The sequence below is a fragment of the Chelmon rostratus genome, chromosome 2, assembly GCF_017976325.1.
Source record: "Chelmon rostratus isolate fCheRos1 chromosome 2, fCheRos1.pri, whole genome shotgun sequence".
Classification (NCBI taxonomy): Eukaryota; Metazoa; Chordata; class Actinopteri; order Chaetodontiformes; family Chaetodontidae; genus Chelmon; species Chelmon rostratus.
In genome coordinates, this window is record NC_055659.1 from 15749982 (window position 1) to 15765322 (window position 15341).

Here is a 15341-nt window from a genome sequence, read left to right on the forward strand (position 1 = left end):
TCACCTGAAAGCATTGGCTACATTTGAATACACTTTTGTGCACTATAGAAAGCGCCCCAGTTAACCAGGTTGCTAAAACAACAAGGCACAGGTAAAAGAATAACAAGTAGTCACGTCTGAAGCCTGGCTGCTTGTCGTGTACAAATAATCCATTATGTAAACAGCAGAGCGTTCACTTTCGGTTTTCATCGTGGATGTACAGATGTATGCAGGGTTGTGGGTTAATTGTGATCCATGCAGCATTCTTTACCCATGAAGTAAGAAGATGCTTAGCACAGTGAATGCTTTGTCAGGGAGAGACTGTAGGACTGCAGCAGTAAGCTTTAAGGTTTGCTCTGCAGGCTCTTTCAAAGCCTCCAGCAATGATGTAGTTCTCGACCACCGGTCAGTGTTTTCTATATGGTGGCTGATCATTACACAGTGTTTCTCTCTTTTCATAAATACATCACTGACAGTGTGTTGACATAATCACATATAACAATATCATTTGGAAATGAAGTTTATTTCTAATTACACGATTTTAGCATTTCATTTTTCTGTGAATAATAAAGGTGTAGCATTGATGGCTACTATTAACAGCTGTGTGTATTCATGCCATTTTAAAAGGTAGGTTGGTGCCATACAGACCAAACACCACCATTCAGTAAATTTTTGATCTTCTATTTTCCCTTTCTTTTTATTCTTAAAACTGAAGAATTATTTCAAACAAATGAATCATCTGACAAACCCTTCTGCTAAATATTAAGTTACTACAAGACAACCAGAGATCTGGGATACTATTTATTTGTTCATGTTAGAAACAAGTGGAAGGTATTTTTCCCATGATGAATCAGTATTATTCTTTTAAATGAAATCTTTGCAAGAGTTTCATAATGTTTCCCAGCTACAGTTGTGAAACGGTGAAATCGTCCAGGTGTCTCTGCAGAGCAGACTCAGCAGACATGAGCCAGCAGTCCAGAGTCGGGGAAGAGAGAATACTGTAGTCAACAGCATTGGATCTACAAAAGGAAACACATAAATAGTCATATATCTTTGTATATCAGAGTAATATTAATTAAAATACTTTCAAAAGGCTCTCTTTTTTTATACCAACTAATAAGACAGAACAAAACGTACCGGGTAACATCTGTCTCCTGGTTGCTGATTTTCAGTTTTGTTAAGGGAGTTTGCGGCACCTCCTCATAAACTGCTGGCTTCAGAGCTGAACACACAGAGACAAGAAATAAAGCTGGCACCTCAATATGTGTGTCTTTTAATGAATTATTTCCACATCAACCAGCACAGTTGGGTGCAAACATCAATTCAACATATGGTTGACCTGATATTAAATCATTCAAGCAATCCCAGCCTTTTCACCCACCTAAAATTCCTGTGGCATTGGAGTCCATTGGCTTCTGTCTTAAAACCGGCCAGAGGAATTGTTGGTGTCCTTTCTCTTGAATTAAGATGACCATGCGTACGTCTCCGGCCGCAACATCTATTTCCTTGTCCCGCCTAATCACTGTAACACTAAGAAAGTATGTTTGTCACTTGCACCTGCACGCTCACACAAGTCATTTCCCGTATCGTGGCGGATTACACCCCCGATCAGGCTGAAGAGTGGTCACCAGACCCCACGCACCAACAACACTGATAAAGGTGTAACTTGTCTCATCCTGACAGGTGCAACAAAGCTAACAGGAGAGTGAGGAAGACATGAGAAGCATAGTCTGCACACTCCACCACACACCTCAGACATTATTAAAGTCACAGCTGTGGGTGTGCAGGGCCTTTAATGGAAGTGTCAGTTGTGAAGAGCAGTTTGTTTATACTAGAGAATCAATGACAAATTGAGCATCATGAATATCATCAGTGACATGAGGTGTTAGGGGCTGCCCGACCTTCTTTCGCCCAGCGCTAAAAGGCTATTTTTGTACAGACGCGCAATTCCAGGAGGCACTTGTTTTAAAGGAAAAGTTGGACATTTTAGGAATGCGCTGATCTGCTTTCTTTCCGAGAGTTAGATGGCGAGATTGATTTCACTCTCCTGTTTTTCTTTTAAACATGAAGCTACAGCAAGCAGCAGTTACCGTAGCTTAGCACTATTACTTGAGACAGGGGGAAACAGCATCTCTAAAGCTCACGAATAAACACTTATTTGTATTTGTTTAATCCGGACAAACACTTGTGGTATAAAAACAATAAATCTGGACAATTTCAAAACAGCGACGTAAGATAAGAAGGATGGTTGTAGCGTACAGACATGAGAGTGGATCCTCTCATCTAACTCTTGGCAAGAAAGTGAATGGTGGCGTATTCCCAGAAATGTCAAACTGTTACTTTAAGAGTGGCTCTGATGTGACCTTAGATTCAACACGAAAACCACAAAATACACATGAAAATCACTCCTGCACCTCAGAGAGACTGTACACGTCACTATCATCACAGCATAAGTCCTGCCACTGCAATGCACCTTCCAGCGGTGATGAGATCCAGTCCTGTGTGCTGTGTTTCTGTCTGTCCCTCCCGTACAGTGATTCCATTGGTGTCAATCTGAATATGCTGGTCAGTCTGAAAGTGGATGACGATCCTTTTGAAGCCCCCGTGCGCTACTGAATCAAGCTCACCGTTCACAGACAGCTCTAGTATAAAAGAAAACAAAAACAAGCACACTTGAAGTACACAGATCCTTCACTTAAGAAACAATACCAGTACAACAATGTCACAATATTTGATTGCAAAAAAAAGTCCTTCATTTAAAATCCCACAGAAGCACTACCAGCGAGTTATACTTGAGGTATCACAAGTAAAAGTAGTGTGAGATGATTAATGGGGTAGGAAAGAAGAAAAACAAAGTTCTGCTATGCAAATTTGTATTCATTTCTGGATTTTTCTCTAATGTATTTTTGTGAAATATTAGATAATTTTTCCTCTTCAGACCTCAAGCAGTTATTTCAATGAAACTTCTTGACATTGGAAAAGTGGTCCCAACTACTTGGGAGCCACTGATTTAATCTATAATAAAACATTGTGTTTAATAAGCTTATTTTAAACTATATCTGAGCAATCGATATAGTGGAGTAAAAGCTATACTATTTCCACCTGAAATGTAGTGAAGCAGAAATATAAAGTAGCATAAAATATGAATACTCAAGTAAAGTTCAGAAATACTTAGTACTAAAATTTGAGTGAATGTACTTTGCACCACAACAAACTATGAGTGTAATTCTGGGCTGATGCACATTCTATAACTGACACAAAGATCCTGATGATGAAAGAAGAAGAACAGCAATTTTCTATTACACATGGAGAACAAAAGGGTTAAAGGGTAACAGGGTTTCAGTGAGCAGGTTGTTTAAGGTATTGAGGGGAAGTAGTGACGGCACACAGAAGAACATTACTGACCCCTGGTGGGATGGTGAAGTAATTTAAGGAGGACTTCTCCAGCAACATCAAAGCATAGTGGAAGAGACTGATTCTCAGATTTCAGCAAAAACCTGTGGAAAACTGGACCTGCAGAGGACCAAAGAGATACAGAGTCACGCAGCAGGAGGAAACACCCGGAAATAAACTAAATTTAAATAAATGCAGCATGTTTGATAATGACTATCCAGATGTCAAGTTTCATGTGGTGGTCATCAGTTTCTTTTTCTTGCAACATTTTCTTCCGCAACAGAAATACACTCTGGATTTTAAAGAACCTGCACCATGAATAACATCTATGAGATACTGTACCAGTAGTTGCTCTCTGTGGCACCACGGTAGCAGCCTCTTCGAACCATTCAGTATCGTCTAGCGCAATGGGCATATCATAAAAAGCAGAACCTGCGAATCCATATACACAAAGTCAGTTATTTATTGTTATATATACATTTATATTACTAAGATTTTGAGGTTATTGAAGAGGATTTTGCATTAATTGACAATTCCATTCTGGCCTAACCTCAATTTCAAAACACTATTCTAATCCTCACCAGTCAAAGTCAAACACAGGCTTGAATCAACATTGATTTAAATGCTCACAAAGACTACAATAAGAACTATCAAATTTAAACACGCCACACTGTGTTCTTTTCAGATACAGATACAGATTTCACCTACAAATCCTAACCTACACCTACAAAATGAAATCTGTTTATGCAATACTATCACAATACATTGCCCGCAGTAACAATAATATCAAGATACAACGATTGTGCGATGCTTCACAGAATCTGACACCTGAGATGAAACTTTTTAACTCTTTAACACACACACACACACACACACACACTCATGTCTGTTAAGTCAGTGGAATCCATAAGAGCATGTTTCAATAAAAATATCGCTATTTGACGTCAGTTAATTGATAACGTATCATAAGAGGAAGTTACATGATACATTCCCGAACTGATATTTTGTTCCACCCATAGTGTTTAGGTATTTTCCATTGTGTAAAGCATCTTTGTGCAACATGCTAGCTTATCGATCTCAGGTTAGACTAATGGAGCACTGAGATGATTTCTCATGCGGTCCATATTGGTGATTACTGTGTCTTACAACCTGTCCCTAATTTGTACTTTTTTTCCATGCCTACAGAGTGTATTAGACTATTACGCTTGATTTGCCCCATTTAGCTTTTTGATACTCTATATATATTGTCGAGTCTTGGTGGACGTATGTGCAGCCTGAGTATGTTTTAGTTGAGTGTGGGTGCTCGGTACCATCATCACAAAATTAGAAGGATGGATTTGACCAGGTTCAGCAAGGTTTACCTTTGGGAATCACACGTACTTGTTCCGTGTATGGTCTCAAATAACCTGCACTGACTGTAGCACAAACAGAAAATGAATAGTAGGGTTTAGAAATTAAACATCTGTTATTGTCTTGCATGTACATGTCTGTAAGCACAAGTTTGTTTTAACTATAACTACTAATGACTGGAAATGCACAGAATAATTAATTATTGTGTTTATTGTATTAAATTATTATGACATTTTTATTGCATCTTTGCATTTAAGAGTTTATAAGAAATTTTCACAGGGGAAACAACCCAGAGAGCAATGACACACATTATTAAGCCTCTTTAATTTTATTTTGTTTTAATTTGAATTTAACCACTTAACAGTCATACTGTTAATGAAATTTCCAGTATAACTTTTAATTAGATGTACAGTATGTGTATGTATTAGGCAATAATTGTTATATACTTGAAGATGTGGAATAAACCTTGCCTTAGCCACACTTCTACAAACTCAGGTGTCAGTCAGTTAATGTCAACAAGGCCTCTCTTTTAAGATGCAAAATATTAGCATATAATTAAATACAGTATAGTGTAATCATAATCATATCAGAGCAGAGCTCATGTGTGCTATGTCATACCTCCAGACTTCATGTGTTTACGTTTAGCAGTCCCCGCTGAAAAGAAAATGACAACATGAAATTAAGATGTAGTTGTCATTTATTTTGAAATACTCATGATTAGCTTGTAACCCCCCCTGTGTGTGTCTTAGGGAGAGACACCCAGGTCACTCCTTCCTGCTGATCCATAAAGACTTTTGGTAAAACACAAACATTTTAATTACATTTGTGCACTTAGCTATTTATATTCATAAAAAAAATTAGATATGAATTGTTTGGCTAGGCAAGAAAATAAATAAGAAAACTATTTCAAAATTACAAGACCTTTACTTTGACACACATAGTATAAGACATTTTTCTTGCATCTTTGCATTTAAGATTTTATAAAAAAATTTACAGGGAAGGGAAACAGCAAAGAGAGCCATGTCACACATTTCTTCATGAGAAAAGTTTTTTTGTTTAGTTTTCTTGTTACTTAGAATTATTTTTAACCACTTAACAGTCCTAGTCCTATCCTCCTTATCCTGTTTGATAATAGGGATGTAGTGATATGTCGAATATCACAATACAAATATGGCTCGATGCTGTCGTGGGACTGTGATGCTACCTGCTGTGACATTACATGGTCATTTACTATCTCTCCTTGTGGAAAATCATATTGTTTTTGTTTGAACAGCAGAGGAAGAGGGAGACTCCAGTTTCAAGAACTAACAATGGCAAAAAGGAACCTGACAAATGCAAAACAATTTGCCAATGATGCCAGATAATGGTCAACTACACTACGGGAAACACATAAAGCATGAGAAGCCATTCTGCCCATCGATTCCTAGAAAAGCTCAAATCACAACAACAACATACTGCGAGAAAAAGCTTCAGCCATGCCAAAAGAGCCTGAAATAAGCATTTAAAGCCCTGCTTCCCCCTAACAGTCCCAGATCTAAAGAAATAATATATAACAAAAGACTTAAGGCCATTTTCTGTGGTTGACAATGGTGGATTTCAGAGGATAGTAAACACGTTGTATACAGTTCTATTAAGGCAAAACTTCTGTCACACAGTGATAGCAGCTCTGTACCAAGAGACAATAGCTAAAGTGACCCAGAGCCTCAAAGAAGCAAAATGCATCTCAGTGTTCATAGATGGGTGGACTTCATGAGCTACTCAGAGCTATGTACTTTAAAGCTCGCCTCACAAGCGGGTTTGAACGAAGGCCGCACCGGCAGCCTGCTTGGTCGAGTGAGGCACATAGCAGCGTTTCTCCACCACAGTTCAAATGCCACAGGTGTGCTGACCACCAAACAGAAGACTGTTAAACCTGCCGGTACATTAACTAATCATGGATGTGGTCAGCTGATGAATGGCTCTTTAACTTATTTTATAAAACTTTTTTTGTGCATGCTTAAGTGATGGATGGCTATAATTATAAATAAAGCATTTTTCCCAAGTGTTTTTCTTTCTTAAAATATTACAATAAATGTCGTATTGTGAACTTTTTATCGAGATATTATCTACTGTGTTTGGCATCATTACATCCCGAATTGATAATGGCATTTCCAGTATAAATTTCAAGTGTATGTGTGTCATAACAGAACAGTGCTCATGTGTACTATGTCATACCTCTAGACGTAACGCGTGGTTGTGTATTAACAGCACTCACTGTTGAAAAGAAAATGATAAGACAAAATTTAATTTAGACACAGTTGTTAATTTGAAATACTTTGAAATACTCATGAGTAGCTTGTCTTAGGGAGAGACACCCAGGTCATGTGAAGAGGAATCTGAGATTGTAACAAATATGGAAACAACTTTCATGGCTCATAGCAATGGCCAGAGCACCACTTATTGAAACAGTAACCCTCACAACTCTTACTGAAGACACATAAAGTAATACGTAATTGTCATAAGACTTCTTCACAACGCTCATATACCAGGACAACCCTCCAATATCCTTGCAAAAGTTTTGATAGCTCAGACTGCCAAGGCAGCGGCCTTCACCTGCTGTTCAACCGCCTATACCTAAATCATGCTTGTTGTGAGCGCGCATGGTGGTGACCTCATGCGACTTCTTTTGGAGACTATGAGTAGAGGCTGAGCCAGCAGGAGCTCGCCTGCATGGTCCCCGATCAGAGTTTCCTTTGACATGCGTTCTCTGTGATTCATAGAGGTTTTTGGTGAAGCGCAATCAAATTTGACCTGCTATTAAGCATGTAGGTGTAAACTGATAGAAGTGATTAGATTATGAATCGTTAAAGTTGGTGAGCTTTTTTTTGTTAAGCATTAATTCGTTTTATTTGAATATTGCGAAGGTGTAACATCTGTTTTCATGTGATTTTTTTGGTTGTGTTGAAAACTGATCTGATAAATCTTTGGATTTAAGAAGTTATAATATAGATGGAAAATAAACACATGGGGGAAACAGCCCAGAGAGATATTTAATATATTTTTGAGTCAAAGAGATGATCAGTGTTGAGTATTTTGTATTTAATATGCATGAGGCAATAATTATTACAACACTGCTCTGGTTTTGCAGATGTGGACTAAATCTAAGTCACATTTCTAAAAACTACAAATATATAGTTAAATACATTATGGTGTAGTGATGTTAGAACGGTGCACATGTGTACCTATGTCATACCTCCAGCACTTCCGCCACCAAGACTATGAAAATAGCGACCAGATGCTGAAAAGAAAAAGATGGCATGAAGGAAACAGTTTATTTGTATTAAAATTTAGCAAATTTTTCTGTTTTCATGTAACTTTTTGGTTGTTTTTCCAGATGTGTCTTTGGATTTATGATAAGAAGTGCACAGACAGAAGTGTTGTACATGTTTACATTTTTTCCTATAAATAACCAGCATTTTTCTTGTCATTTTTTTACATGCTGTATGCCATAAAGTAAATTATATCATGAATTAATTCATTAATAGCGTAGCTGTCTTGTCAGAACGGTGTAAATGTGTAGGCTGTATATGTCCTACCTGGTAAGGAGGCACTTACTATTAAAAAGAAAAAGATGACAAAAAGATTAAAGTAAATAACAGTAACTCAAAATGCTCTTGATGTTGACAAATTAGCTCGTATTCATGCAAAATTGTATGTCATGTCAGTCTTTTTATTTCCACGACCATCATTCTTTTTTTTATCTGTGCTCTATTAGCAATTCATGTTTACATTAATGAATGTCCGATAATCCTTTTTCAATGAATTATTGTATTAATTATTGTGAATTTGTTAATATTGTTAATTGTATTTTATAATAACACAAAAACATTTTATCCACTTCTGTACCCTCATTTGAAATTACTTTTTTTAAATTATTAGATTAGGTGCCACTGATAAACTGTAGGAAAGTATTATTAATAACTATAGACACAATATAGTTGTCATTAACTATGCTTTAGCTGTGTGGAAAAGACATGCATTGGCCTCTGTCAGTCTTAATAATCAGTGACTGCCAATCAGGTTGCAGCGTTTCCAGGACTCCTAGGTCACAGAGGTAGCTCTGTGAGATGTTTTCAGATTCAACAAGCAAGGCGCAGGTGCCTGCAGTTACAGAGTCAGTTCATTTGGAGTTTTAAGAAGCTGATCCTTGCTGTGTGTGTTTGTTTGTGTGTGTGTGTGTGTGTGTGTGTGCGTGCGTGTGTGTGTGTGTGTAGTTATTTGTAAGTGCCAAACCTTTCTATTAATAATTGTATTGTTTATTATCTGTTTTTGGATGTTAATAATGTTTAGGATGTCGTTCCTTCCCGTTTCATTTAAATAAGAAAGAAGGTGATCTCTTCAGAGCTTAGTTTAACAAATGTTACATTCATTGCAAATAATTTCCTACTGATTATGTTTATCAATGTGTAGATACTTGAGGCTGAATATGTTTGCTTTATCTGTTTCTTGTAGAGGACCATTCACTAACCAACAAATGGACAAGTGCAGTGTGGTAACTGCTGTGATGAAACTATTCAATAAAAATCATAAAAATGATTTAAAGCCTCGTCCCTGACCAGACGCCTGTGGCTATTCAACATACCAAACCAGAAAATTAGAAGATTATAGATAGACATTGTGATTTCAGCACCTTATACCAAAACATGCAGATGTGTCTTACCTGGGTAATCATCTGGTCCTGCTAAGAGAGAAATGTTGAGAAAGTAAAGTTGACCATTACTGATTTTGCATTGTGCTTGTTTTGTTCACATTTGTGTTGCTCACTCCTCAAAGCGAAGTCTCTGGAAGGGATCATCATCCCTGGGTACTGCATGGTTCGACCATGTAATGATGGGGTTGCCTGCGGTGTTTCACCTTCTTTTGGTTTATCGAGCACATCTGTGTTCTCCCCCAGAGGCTTGGTGACCACCATGGATGTGAGTGGGGTCACAAAGCCGTACTTCAGTGACAGGCTCAAGGCCTCTTTCTTCACATTCTTCTTCTCAGGTCCAGACAACTGCAGCCTGTGTCACAAGTTGTGTACATTAGCTTTAGCTTGCTAGCTGTGGCTAATAATATCTGCTAGGGACAAAATGTCAATTCTGCCACCAATGTCCACGCCTGTCAGCAAGGAATGAGGAGCCTGCATTTGTTTTCTTCTGTGTGAAATCAAAGACTGACAGTTTGGAGCGATCAATCTGTCACCAGTACGTTGTAAACTGCATATGTGCCCTGCAGGAAGTGGAAACTTGAAAGGCGTAGCAACAGTATCTAACACCTAAATTTCCCCAGCTGGGGATTAATAAAGTAAATCTTATCTTATCTGATCTTAACAGTAAGCAAGAAGGCTCAGAGATCAAGCAACTGAATGACAGATAATTAATGAACACTAATTTCATTATCGATTAAATTGTTGAAGTCATAGCGAACTTGCTAAACATTGCATGGTTCTCTCTGACTGTAGACAGGAACAAGAGAAAGGATGGTGGACACACTCACTCTTTGTCCAGAAGCTGCTTGACTGTGAGGTAGGCCCAGACCCTTTGGATGTGGCTGTCAGACACTCCATCAGTAGACTCCACAGTGACGTTTGTGTCAGAAAACACCACCCTTCTTTGGCTCTGTCATGGGGTTTTGTTGTGTCAGGGTACACAGAGACTTTTGCAAAGCTTTCAGAAGATTGCAGCTGATGTGCAGTGTGGATCAATCCTTACCGAAATGGCAACAACTTGTGGGGCAAAGGTTTCAATGTCGTTGTCGGTGATCTGGCCGGCCACCACAATCTCAGAGCCATTATAATAGTGGCTGAAGTTAGTCTGGGTTAGATTGGTCCCACCAACATAGATCATTGACACATCTGTCAACAGAGGAGTGGCCACCTCTTCATAGAACCCCTGTTGACATACAATATGGACACTGTATGAATGTTTAATCACCCTCGATTTTATGTGTGTAAATGTAGCAAATCACATTTGTAATATGATAGTACACCCTGTTTGGTTTGGTTAAAACAAACCCTGGTGCGTTAAACCCAGTTAGTGCACATTTTTAGGCTGTTGTAAAAGCTGTTAATCCAACCCCGGTGTGGACCGAACGACTTGACCGAGACCCTTGAGAAGTGATGGTCTTAGTCTGCTACCAAGCAAACTCTGGAGCAGTTTCTTTGGGATGTGATCTGACTTTGATCCACTCCAACTACCAGGCATACTCTAAGTTAGAGCGGAACTGTGTTGTTTAGTGGGATGCGGATTGTTGCTAGTAACAAACTAAAGAATGACTCAAGGCAGGCCTTCACTAGCGTAACACAGTGACAACACAGTATCCTGTATTTGGCCATTGGACCTTGCACTAACCAATCTGAAGAACTTGCCGATCTGAGTAGTGCATATGTGAGTGGTTGGGGATTGGTTAGAGTTAGGATTACCCATCGTCAGGCATTGCCTACACACATGCACTGCTCAGATCAGGCTCAGACTGGTTAGTGACAGACCTCCTTCAGGACCTTTTTCCTTCCGTCCTACATTCTTGCCCATGTGAACATTCATGTGTGGTTTTTAGTGCTGCATTTTGGCTCGCTTGGATTTTTCCTACGTGAAAAGAAACTAAACCAAGGGGAGAACACTTCAAGTTCACCAGCTCATCAATTGATTCGCACCAGAGCAAACAAACAACAGGTGTGAAATCGCCCTTAACATACCTTCAACTGTAAATCAGCATCAGAATCTTCATAAATCCGTCGAGCCACACCATTGTTCTGCAGCGACATCTTCTCAAGGAACTCAAAATTGACATCAAAACCAAAACCGAGACAGTAGAGTGGAAACTTGCCTTGAATAGCATCTCTTACATTTGACTGTATTTGCTTGAGATTTGTGACCCCTGAAAAGACAATGGACGCATAGCTTAGAGAGGCTCAAATTCCCTTCACATAGTACAGTCAAAGAACTATCCTGTGATTAGCAGAAGTTACATTGTCCAGCATCAACTAATTTTATGCACTTAATTGTAAATAACATTGTAAATGTAATTAACTTGATTTTCTGTTTAAATGCCCACAAACGTCATAGTCTACAAGGGTGAGGTTTAGCATGTTGACAGGAGAGAGTATTGAGAAAAAGACAGGACGGTCAACCCAGTGACAAGCAGATCATTTAAAAATGATGGCCTGTGTTGTGATTAAATTCTTAAAGTATTTGTGCATATGTTTGTGTGCATGCATGTTTTATTGTAACCTGTGGTTGGGTCTCCATCAGTGAGAAGTATAAGGATAGATGCTGAACCTTCTCTGGGATGTGCATTCAGCATGCGTGCTCCTTCCAGCACGGCTTGGTTAATGTCAGTGGCTGAAATGAACGAACGAAAAGATGATTCACTACTTCAGTTAACAAACGCTCACATCTATTTTTGAAAGATTTGTTAAAGCTCTCACCTCCTCTATCTCTGATTTCCTGTGCAAATGTCTTGGCGCTATCCACGTTTTCTTTGTTGGCCTGAACAAGTTCTCGTTTCCAGTGAAAAATGTTGCTATCAAAAGTGATAAGACCAAAGTAGTCGTCTTCTGCCAGGTCGTTCAAGATATGGATCAATGCTATGCGGGTCTGGGCAAAAACATCATTCACACGTTAAAACTGTTGTTCAAGTAAGAAGCCATGTTAGGATATTTGTTTCACCTGCGTTCTTCAATCATGTAGTTAAGGTTAAAGTGGCCTGTGAAGTAAATCATAGACATAATAAACCAAAAGGCCTCCTAAGCAACAGTGGCAAAAACTGTACCTGATGGATTTTCCTGCCGTGCATTGAGCCACTTTGATCAATGATGAAGACAACATTTTTTGGTATGCGTTGAAGATTAGATGGAGCAAAGTGATGAACAAAGTATCCAGCTGATTTCTTGAAGGGAGTAAGAAGAAAATAAATATTCATTTCAGTAAGCGTGTTTTTTTTTTAGCTCTTACAAATATAGTACAGTGTTAATAGACCTTCAACAGTCTTCTAGTAAGTGAACTCTAGCTGTACCTTGATGTCTCCCATTGAGTTGTCCCTGTTGACATCGTAAACAATAACCAGGTCTCCATTCATACCCTGATCTCCACAGCCGTCACATGTTTTCTGTTGGTCCTCTGTCGGGTAGAAATACACCCACGCCTGGAAGCAGGATTTATCAGGTTTTAGAGAATCATGGACACAGAAGTCAATAAATGTTCTGGCTTTTTGGGGGGTCAAAAAGTTTGGCACCAGAAAGTGCAAACTGTTACAAAAGGCATTTACGTAGATATACAGTGAGGCAAAGGGATGTGCACGAAGATGAGCAAAAACCCAGAATGTAATATGTCCACGGAAATGGACCCCACTTTGAGCAGCCTATATATTATTTAATTTAAAAATACATGATATAAATCACAGTTTTTGCTGTTTAAAAATTATCTTTACATGTAGGATGCCTACTTATTAAGTAATTTACATTCCACAGCCTGGGGCCCACCATTAAGTTTAACAGTGTCCAGTACCATTATGGTGCCATTATGTACATAGTATAGTTCAACAGTAAAATGTCGGTCAATAGCAATGGAGTGAATGCAGATCATAGTTTTGCACCACTGCATGCTGTACCTGTTTGTCTGCATGTGTTTTGGTGATGGCATTAGCCAGGGCTTTAGTGCTTAGTCCTCCTTTAACTTCGATGAAATTGATGCCAGCTTTCTCATTAATGTATACATCAACCTGGCATTGAGAATAAAACAAAAATACATTGTTAGAAGCTCTGTCCACATAGGATGTTATTACCCCAACATTGTTTTCCAGGAGAGTCACTGAACAGAGAAGACACACCTTGAAGTCTTTGACAGGCTGCATGGGTCGAGCGTGGATTTGCAGCTCGTACTTGCCAAGCTTACGTTTCAGCAGTTCCTCATATGTGAGCTCAAAGGTGACTTTTTTGTGAGCAGCTATAGTCACAGAGGTCTTAAATTCCTCGAGGGTCCTCCCAACAGAGCTGCAACAGAGACGATAATCTTTGCATTCAAGTAGTGGTTCTCATCACAGGTTATTAACCCCACCTCACAGGTTAAGACCTTAGTGTGGTTGTGAGTAGTTCAAAGAAATAGTATTTTTTCACTCCGAGATTTTCATTTGATGGATTTTTTTCTTTTTCTTCTCATCCCAAAGTTCACACAAGGCTCATCTACAACATGTAACATTAAAAACCACCTGTATGAGGCCTGGGAAGAAACTGATCCATCAATTAATGTACCTGACCAGCCCAGCGCTTTGGCCACGGGACACAGCCTCAGTGTACTGCTGCTGAGCTTGCTCCTTAGCTTTCACAACTCCATTGTACTCCTGACCATCTATAAACCTGAAGAACAAGCAAAAGTTTTAATTCATACACTCCTGAGTAGCCCATGAGCTATTTTCATAGTGTTTTATTTATGTGCACCTTCCTGTAAATATTCACACTTCATTGCTGCTTCACGCACATTCTAAATTTACTGATGAAGGCGTTCTTGGGAATCCGGACCTGGAATTCAATTTCCTTTGACTCATCCATACGATTGGCCACACGGCTCGTGATCACGGTGGTGGCATAACGACTGGTCACTGTAGAGTTGATGTGAAAGCTGTAGATGTCCCAGTCGTCCTGAGCAAATACAGGAGGCACATTTCACAATAAACAGAAAATGGCTCGGTTGATCTCGCTGGCTGACAACCAGCCGACCAAAGATCAGATGATGGTGAAAAACAAGCGTTAGTGGGTGGCATCAGTGAAGTCTCATTGGTCTAACAGCAGAAACTCCCCATTCTGATGATTTTCTCTAATAATTTCACACACTCCCACTGTTCCTTGACCTTATCGTTTACAAGGTCTCACCTTATAATTTAATGATTAACATCATTGGGACCACCTTTTGTCCCCTCAATGTGACAGTTTGATGGGCCCACAACATTCACACAGTTAGATGTGTTTGTGACTCAAGAGGACTTTGCATTGTTGACTTCTAATAATTCCTTTTAGTTTAATGTAACCTAACCCTTACCCAAACCCTACCAAATACCAAGTCCTAGAATTGAATGGACCATTTTACCATTGACTTTGTCCCAAAAACAAAAATTATCCAATTATGCACAAACACACACAGGCATACATATGAACAACATAAAACAACACTGAAGGCAAAAAGACAGCAGGTCCTTCAACCAAAAAAATCGAGCACAATCCTCAGATATATGTTAATTTATCTGTTGCAAGATATAGATTTATTACATCTTATAGGTATTTTCAGTTGTTTCCTAGCAGTCTCTTCCTTTGTCCTTTAGATTTTGTGACCTTACCTTGTTTGGCAGTGTGGTAACCAAAGCCAGCAGCAGCCCACAGAGGGTGATTTGCAGCACAGCTCTCTCCATGATGGCTCCCAGCAGACTGTAGCTCAGGCAGCTGAAGGTGCTGTCTTTTAAACTCCCACAAAAAAGGGCAGTATTAATGTGTACCTTTTTTTAAAGGGCAAACTCTTCTTTCTCTCTCTCCCCTTTCAACTACTCCTGCACATGTGATAAAAAAACTCACTGCCACCCACGCACACACCCACAGACACACACACACACAC

General features: G+C 39.1%; 1 protein-coding gene across 4 annotated transcripts; it reads right to left on the reverse strand.

The window, feature by feature from the left end:
* Nucleotides 1-504: 504 nt before the first annotated feature.
* LOC121617019 (inter-alpha-trypsin inhibitor heavy chain H3-like) lies at nt 505-15141 on the reverse strand. 4 transcript variants are annotated; one of them, XM_041952002.1, is made up of 25 exons: nt 15070-15141; nt 14217-14377; nt 13991-14095; nt 13570-13732; nt 13351-13461; nt 12757-12885; nt 12514-12630; nt 12170-12338; nt 11973-12083; nt 11438-11619; nt 10455-10634; nt 10240-10361; nt 9616-9764; nt 9422-9439; nt 8298-8315; nt 7955-7999; nt 6937-6975; nt 5341-5376; nt 4734-4787; nt 3715-3804; nt 3385-3492; nt 2453-2621; nt 1361-1509; nt 1117-1201; nt 505-998 (listed from the first exon to the last, which is right to left on the reverse strand). In XM_041952002.1, the coding sequence occupies exons 1-25, from the start codon at nt 15139-15141 to the stop codon at nt 884-886; spliced, it is 2697 nt and encodes an 898-aa protein (XP_041807936.1). In that variant the 3' UTR covers nt 505-883. The 4 variants fall into 4 exon arrangements, with proteins under 4 accessions (XP_041807936.1, XP_041807926.1, XP_041807917.1 ...); XM_041951992.1 differs by having other exon boundaries at nt 9422-9442; XM_041951983.1 differs by lacking the exons at nt 7955-7999; nt 8298-8315 and having other exon boundaries at nt 9422-9442; nt 9526-9764.
* Nucleotides 15142-15341: the final 200 nt, after the last annotated feature.

Coding starts and splice junctions, on each gene's coding strand:
- LOC121617019 (XM_041951983.1), bottom strand. CDS start 15,141: ATGGAGAGAGCTGTGCTGCAAATCACCCTCTGTGGGCTGCTGCTGGCT. Junction 14,096..14,216: donor TTCATCAGTAAATTTAGAAT/GTGCGTGAAGCA, acceptor CTTGTTCTTCAG/GTTTATAGATGGTCAGGAGT. Junction 5,377..6,936: donor ACCACGCGTTACGTCTAGAG/GTATGACATAGT, acceptor TTTTCTTTTCAG/CGGGGACTGCTAAACGTAAA.